This window comes from Watersipora subatra, chromosome 6 (assembly GCF_963576615.1).
Source record: "Watersipora subatra chromosome 6, tzWatSuba1.1, whole genome shotgun sequence".
Lineage (NCBI taxonomy): Eukaryota > Metazoa > Bryozoa > Gymnolaemata > Cheilostomatida > Watersiporidae > Watersipora > Watersipora subatra.
The window spans coordinates 64,670,549-64,677,280 of record NC_088713.1 but is presented as its reverse complement, the minus strand read 5'-3'; the positions used below and the strand labels follow the sequence as shown (position 1 = coordinate 64,677,280).

The 6,732-nt window shown below is 36.2% G+C and overlaps 1 protein-coding gene across 1 annotated transcript; it reads right to left on the bottom strand.

Moving 5' to 3' along the window:
- Nucleotides 1-2,353: 2,353 nt before the first annotated feature.
- LOC137398448 (uncharacterized) lies at nucleotides 2,354-4,459 on the bottom strand. Its single transcript, XM_068084559.1, has one exon. The coding sequence runs from the start codon at nucleotides 4,457-4,459 to the stop codon at nucleotides 2,354-2,356; it is 2,106 nt and encodes a 701-aa protein (XP_067940660.1).
- Between the last annotated feature and the right edge of the window lie 2,273 nt (nucleotides 4,460-6,732).

Genomic DNA, 6,732 nt, shown 5'->3' with positions numbered 1-6,732 from the left:
AAAATTCAATGGATCCATACTATGTGCATTGCTAGAGATCAGATTGTCTAAAGCATAAACGATCTTCTGCAATATCCCTAATTCTTCTGAAACTATTACTTCCACCACCTTCAGAGTCAGCGCTGTCACTTTCCTTGTTTGAGTATTTAATGAGTTCTGAATCTGAATGAGCTAAAATTTCATCAACAAAAGTTTTTCTATTTTTAACATGGGATGTGCTTTCAGAAGCTATATTACAACTAACATGGTTGATCGTCAGAAAAAATGTCCCTTTTTTGAATTGGAATTCCCTCATCAAAACTATTATTGGTTACACGAATGTTGGCTTTTTTAGAGAATTATTTAGGCAATAATTATTATCGCTTTAGAAATACTAGTTATTGTTCTTTATCTAGTCATGAGCCAGTAATATTTAGTTAATACACAACCACAGTAAATTTCACAACAATGCTTCTACTGCAGTGATCATAGCATTCGTATGAACTCGCCTGTAGCAGTAAAAGAGTTAAAGTTGGTTGTTTACCGATTGGCTATACTTGTGTTATTGCTTATTGATTTATTACTTTACAAGCAAACTTTTCTTTATCCTCCATCTCCAAAGCTTAACAAAATGTCTGCAACTCTGCTTGGGAGCTTAACAACTGCATCCGTGTCTCCAGCTGAAGTTACTCTGTCATACTGATCTAGCAGTTTGCAATTTGAGTATAGATTCTCTTTTGTTTTCTTTGATGTTCAGATTACAAAGGTATGATGGTCACAAGGCATTTTTGTGTCATTTTTGCTATAGACGGACGACAACTGGATATAACGGGTCTTAATTTAATAGATGAAATAGAGCATCCCATACCTTATTTACCATACCCATCGGATATATTGTTGTTAAGTAGTGATTATTGTATAAGTGCTTAAACTTAAATAAGCTATACAAAGAGAGAGCTACTCCTGACTTGCACTTGCTTTCTCAAAATCCCATCTGATGCGTCATTACTATGTCACCGACTTCTCATTTAACCTCTCGTCACTTCTCACTACCTCTAACGTCTTCTCACTCCCTGTAACTGTCATGACCTCAAACATTAGCTTAGCCTGGGACCCACTAACCTGATTATACGAGTGATTATTATGACATGTATGCTCATCTATACATGATCAAAATCAGAGGTCTGAAAGATTTTAAATAGCTAATGTTTACAGATTACAATAACAGTTACTGATAAATTGCTGTAACATAGAGTGCACAGCAAGAGTGCTTGCAGAATATAATAACTGATCAGTTGCTGTAACACAGTCGTGTTCCATAAATACTATAAGTGTTTAATCAAGTGAGCAAGTAAATGTTCATTTACATAGTTGAAAGGACAACTCCTAGTTTACAGATGCTCGTACATGTAAATCTCCATGTTTGCTCATTGTTTACCGCTAGTTGTAGATTTCTCTATTGGCAATAATTAACAATAGTTGTCTTTGCATGTAGACCTCAATGGTGGCAGTATATCTGAAAATAGCATAAAGTGATGCAGCAAAGAAAGAGCTCAAAATAAGCAAAAAGAGAGGTCATGGATTTTATATCTAAATATATACATGATATAATATACCAAAAAACCTTTATTTGAACGTCTTAGCGGTCTGTTTTTCACCCATTTCCAAGTAAAGGGTGACGTTGTATTTTTCAAACACTTCATCACAATGTTAAGAAGATAAATTTAACACTTGACGAGTATTGCCTATATTTTGCCTAAAGGCAAAATATAGGCAATACTCGTCAAGTAGCATAGCATACATAGCTACATAGCTACTCTGCATAGCTACATAGCTACTCTATATTTTGCCTAAAGGCAAAATATAGAGTAGCTATGTAGCTATGCAGAGTAGCTATGTAGCTACTCTGCATAGCTACATAGCTACATAGCTACTCGTATATATATATTGCCTATATTTTGCCTAAAGGCAAAATATAGGCAATATATGTACACGCATATACATACATATATATATATAAATGTTTATATATATACGCACATGCACACACGCATCACACACACTGATATATATATTTTATATATATGTGCGTGTGCTGCGTGTGTATATATATATATATATATATATATATATATATATATATATATATATATATATATAAAAGTTATATTGATACACATTAGTAAAAAGAGTGCTCAATGTTTAGAGTAAAAACAGAGCTGATATAAAACTATGTGTACTAAAAAAACTACAAGTTTAATTAAAACATTTTATTACTTAAAGTTTCGTGCGGTAGGCTTGCACTCTTCAGATAAAATGTCAAAGAAAATATTCTACTAGCAGTAAAGCTGTATAAGCGCTAAAAGCTAGAGTCTTAAGTGACACTGTTTCTTAGCAGAAACTTATTGGCATGACGGCAACTGGATAAAATTTCGTTGCGCTTATTCAAGGTGGCTAATTGAGGCTTGCATATTATATAATACTTCTCCCATATACAGAGCTCGCATCTCTTAGTGATAGGGCTATAAGGTCTAGCAGTTTTTAAGATTGACCATTTGATGTTGTAGTCCAATCCGCTATCCTTTAGTCGCCATATATATTTGCTTAGCTCAGTGGCATTCCTTTTTGATGTATGGTTGAATGAAGCCTTATGGTTGGTGTATCTGGTTTTGAAAGTATTTTGAGTCAAGCCGACATATGTCTCCTCTGTTCCGTTGTTGGTGGTGACTGTTGCTTGGTAAACAGCGTTCTCTGTTAGGCACTTGCCATCCATAGGGCAGCTGGCTCTATTTCTACAGTTACATGTCCTTGAGTTATCACCACGAGTAGGCAATAACAAAGCTTTATTGTGAGCGTTGATATGGCTTTTAATATTAGACATGCACCTGTAGCTAAGTTTGATAGTGTTGGCATTAAATACTTTATGCAGTTTATGACCGGGTGGAAATTCTGTTCTTAAGATGTTCAGAAACTGCTTTCCTATGTTGGAGGCAACATTCATACTATATGGCGGGTTATACCATATTATATTCCGTTTTCGCTTTTGCTTGTTGGTCTGGTCGGATTTGGGTAAATATGATAGTTTGTAGTCATACCCGCTTTGTTGGAGTGCTTGTTGATATGTGGGAGCTATTCTTTGGAAACAATCCTTACTGGAAGAGAGTGTTGACAATCTCTGATTTATTGCTCTAGGTATGTTCTTCAATATGCATGGTGGATGGTTTGACCTTGCATGTACATAGATGGGTTTATCTGAAGGCTTTATATATGGTCTATATTCTCCATTTGTCAGGTTGAGTGTAACATCCAAGAAATTCACAACTTTGGAGTTGGCTTCCGTCGTAATTTTCAGGCCTTGTTGTTTGAATATGGAGCAAAGATCTTTCTTAATATTTTCTATGTTACGGGGTGAGTCTTGTATGATTCCCAGTCCGTCATCTCTATATAGACCAAATTTGTCTCCGTATTTCTGCTTGATTAGATGTAATAAAAAGCAGCCCACCAGTTCACATGTTTCTGCACCATCATGGCTGCCCATGGTGACATCAAATAAGTTATCTGCACTTGATTTTCCCCAGTCTTCTCCTGAATGGTGTAATATCGATTTTTTAGAGTGCATAATGATGTGACGTTCTTCATCTGTGATGGTGGCATATTCAGAGGCAAAATCTAAACTCTTCAGTAATAAGTTGCTCTTTATGGAAGGGTAGAATTCAACTACGTCAAAAGTGATGAATGCACTCTGGCTTTTGTTGTCAGTGCCAGTGAACCATTTCAAAACTGCTGAAGTATTTCTCCACTGGTTGAGTTTTAGAGTATTGACTACTTTTTCGTTGATTCGCTCCAGGATAATTTTGCTTATTTTACCTATTTCAGATCTTGTTGGGTTGATTAGCCGACACGTAGGATGGTTGACAAAGTTAGCCTTATGATCTTTTAGGGTAACATATGCTTCTCTTTTAGCTGTTATATTTATTCTGTCATCTAATTCTAGAGCTTTCGCAATAGATTTTGCTTCACTGTTGATGTTGTCTGTCTCCGTGTTGTCAACTTTCTTATAGCATTGTGTGATGCTACTTCTAAGCATATCGATGTATTTGTCAGTGTCGAGTTGGTAGTAATGAGATGTTTTGTCAGCGCTAATTATGAGCTTGTTGGTAGATTGGATTTTCTGCTGTATATCTTTACGGAGCGTATTTTGAAATTCGCAATGTTTGTGGCGAAATTTTACATTCCTAATTAAATTAAACAGTTGTGTCTCAAAGCTCTGCAGTTCGAGTATGCTGGGTGGTGACTTTTTTGAGTTAAATCCATATGTCTCTTTATTTGCGGTGGTTATTTCTGGGTGAAGGAAGAAGAATGCTTGCCATCTTATACGTCTGCACAGTGACTCAGTTGCTGCGATCAATGATCTCATATAATCCTTTTGTGATGGTATGTTGATGTTCTTAGTAGAATAGTCAAAACTGATAGTTTCCATAGCTGGTACGTCAGTGTAAACGAGAGTGCTCAACTAAAAGGAGCTTGATATAAAAGTTATATTGATATTAATCGATATTACACCATTCAGGAGAAGACTGGGGAAAATCAAGTGCAGATAACTTATTTGATGTCACCATGGGCAGCCATGATGGTGCAGAAACATGTGAACTGGTGGGCTGCTTTTTATTACATCTAATCAAGCAGAAATACGGAGACAAATTTGGTCTATATAGAGATGACGGACTGGGAATCATACAAGACTCACCCCGTAACATAGAAAATATTAAGAAAGATCTTTGCTCCATATTCAAACAACAAGGCCTGAAAATTACGACGGAAGCCAACTCCAAAGTTGTGAATTTCTTGGATGTTACACTCAACCTGACAAATGGAGAATATAGACCATATATAAAGCCTTCAGATAAACCCATCTATGTACATGCAAGGTCAAACCATCCACCATGCATATTGAAGAACATACCTAGAGCAATAAATCAGAGATTGTCAACACTCTCTTCCAGTAAGGATTGTTTCCAAAGAATAGCTCCCACATATCAACAAGCACTCCAACAAAGCGGGTATGACTACAAACTATCATATTTACCCAAATCCGACCAGACCAACAAGCAAAAGCGAAAACGGAATATAATATGGTATAACCCGCCATATAGTATGAATGTTGCCTCCAACATAGGAAAGCAGTTTCTGAACATCTTAAGAACAGAATTTCCACCCGGTCATAAACTGCATAAAGTATTTAATGCCAACACTATCAAACTTAGCTACAGGTGCATGTCTAATATTAAAAGCCATATCAACGCTCACAATAAAGCTTTGTTATTGCCTACTCGTGGTGATAACTCAAGGACATGTAACTGTAGAAATAGAGCCAGCTGCCCTATGGATGGCAAGTGCCTAACAGAGAACGCTGTTTACCAAGCAACAGTCACCACCAACAACGGAACAGAGGAGACATATGTCGGCTTGACTCAAAATACTTTCAAAACCAGATACACCAACCATAAGGCTTCATTCAACCATACATCAAAAAGGAATGCCACTGAGCTAAGCAAATATATATGGCGACTAAAGGATAGCGGATTGGACTACAACATCAAATGGTCAATCTTAAAAACTGCTAGACCTTATAGCCCTATCACTAAGAGATGCGAGCTCTGTATATGGGAGAAGTATTATATAATATGCAAGCCTCAATTAGCCACCTTGAATAAGCGCAACGAAATTTTATCCAGTTGCCGTCATGCCAATAAGTTTCTGCTAAGAAACAGTGTCACTTAAGACTCTAGCTTTTAGCGCTTATACAGCTTTACTGCTAGTAGAATATTTTCTTTGACATTTTATCTGAAGAGTGCAAGCCTACCGCACGAAACTTTAAGTAATAAAATGTTTTAATTAAACTTGTAGTTTTTTTAGTACACATAGTTTTATATATATATATATATATACATGTATATTCCAACGGCCACAGAATGATACCGCTAGAAATTACTGCACAATAGAATAGCTTTGGTTTGATGTTTATATGTTTATTGCAGATCTAATCTCGATAGATGAGGGCTATAACAATAATAGAGTGATACCTTCAGATATTCCTTTGTACATCAAAACCCACTCAGGCTACCCAACTCTTAAATACAGGAACAACATTAACTCTTCTATAACACTTACTGATGTACCCAAAGACTCACTTCTCAGATTAAATATGGTCATCAGGCATGAGATTGAGCTCGAATATTGCTTTGATTACCTGGAAATAATCGAAGTCATAGGGTTTCAGAGTCACACAAAGATAATTTGTGCCGGTCTGAGTGATCAGTCAATTCTGTATCACCATCTAGTTGCCGACAATATAACCTTCAGATTTATATCTGATGGAGTCAAGTCATACCAAGGAGCTCTCATCAAACTCCATAGTGAGTATACATTTAAATTTTTTTTACAAGCCCAAACTATTCTATTTATGAGGGGTAGAAATGCTACAAGAACTGAGGCTGCAACCATTGATGTATCATTTCATGTTGTATCTATATACATAAATCTCAGTGTCTGTCTGTGATTCAGACTGTCTAGCTATAGCTTTTAAAATTTTGAGATGAAAAATCCATATTCCAGAAGATTGATCTCGGAACCACCCTTTCCCCAGGCAATAAGCTAACCAATTGAGGTACATGAGATGCATTAGATTCATTGGGTGACATAAATGGTTATCTAGTTTAAAGTAACATAGCTACTCTGCATTACATTACAGCA

What these genes read in the sequence shown, in the direction of transcription:
- LOC137398448 (XM_068084559.1), bottom strand. Translation starts at nt 4,459, where the DNA reads ATGGAAACTATCAGTTTTGACTATTCTACTAAGAACATCAACATACCA.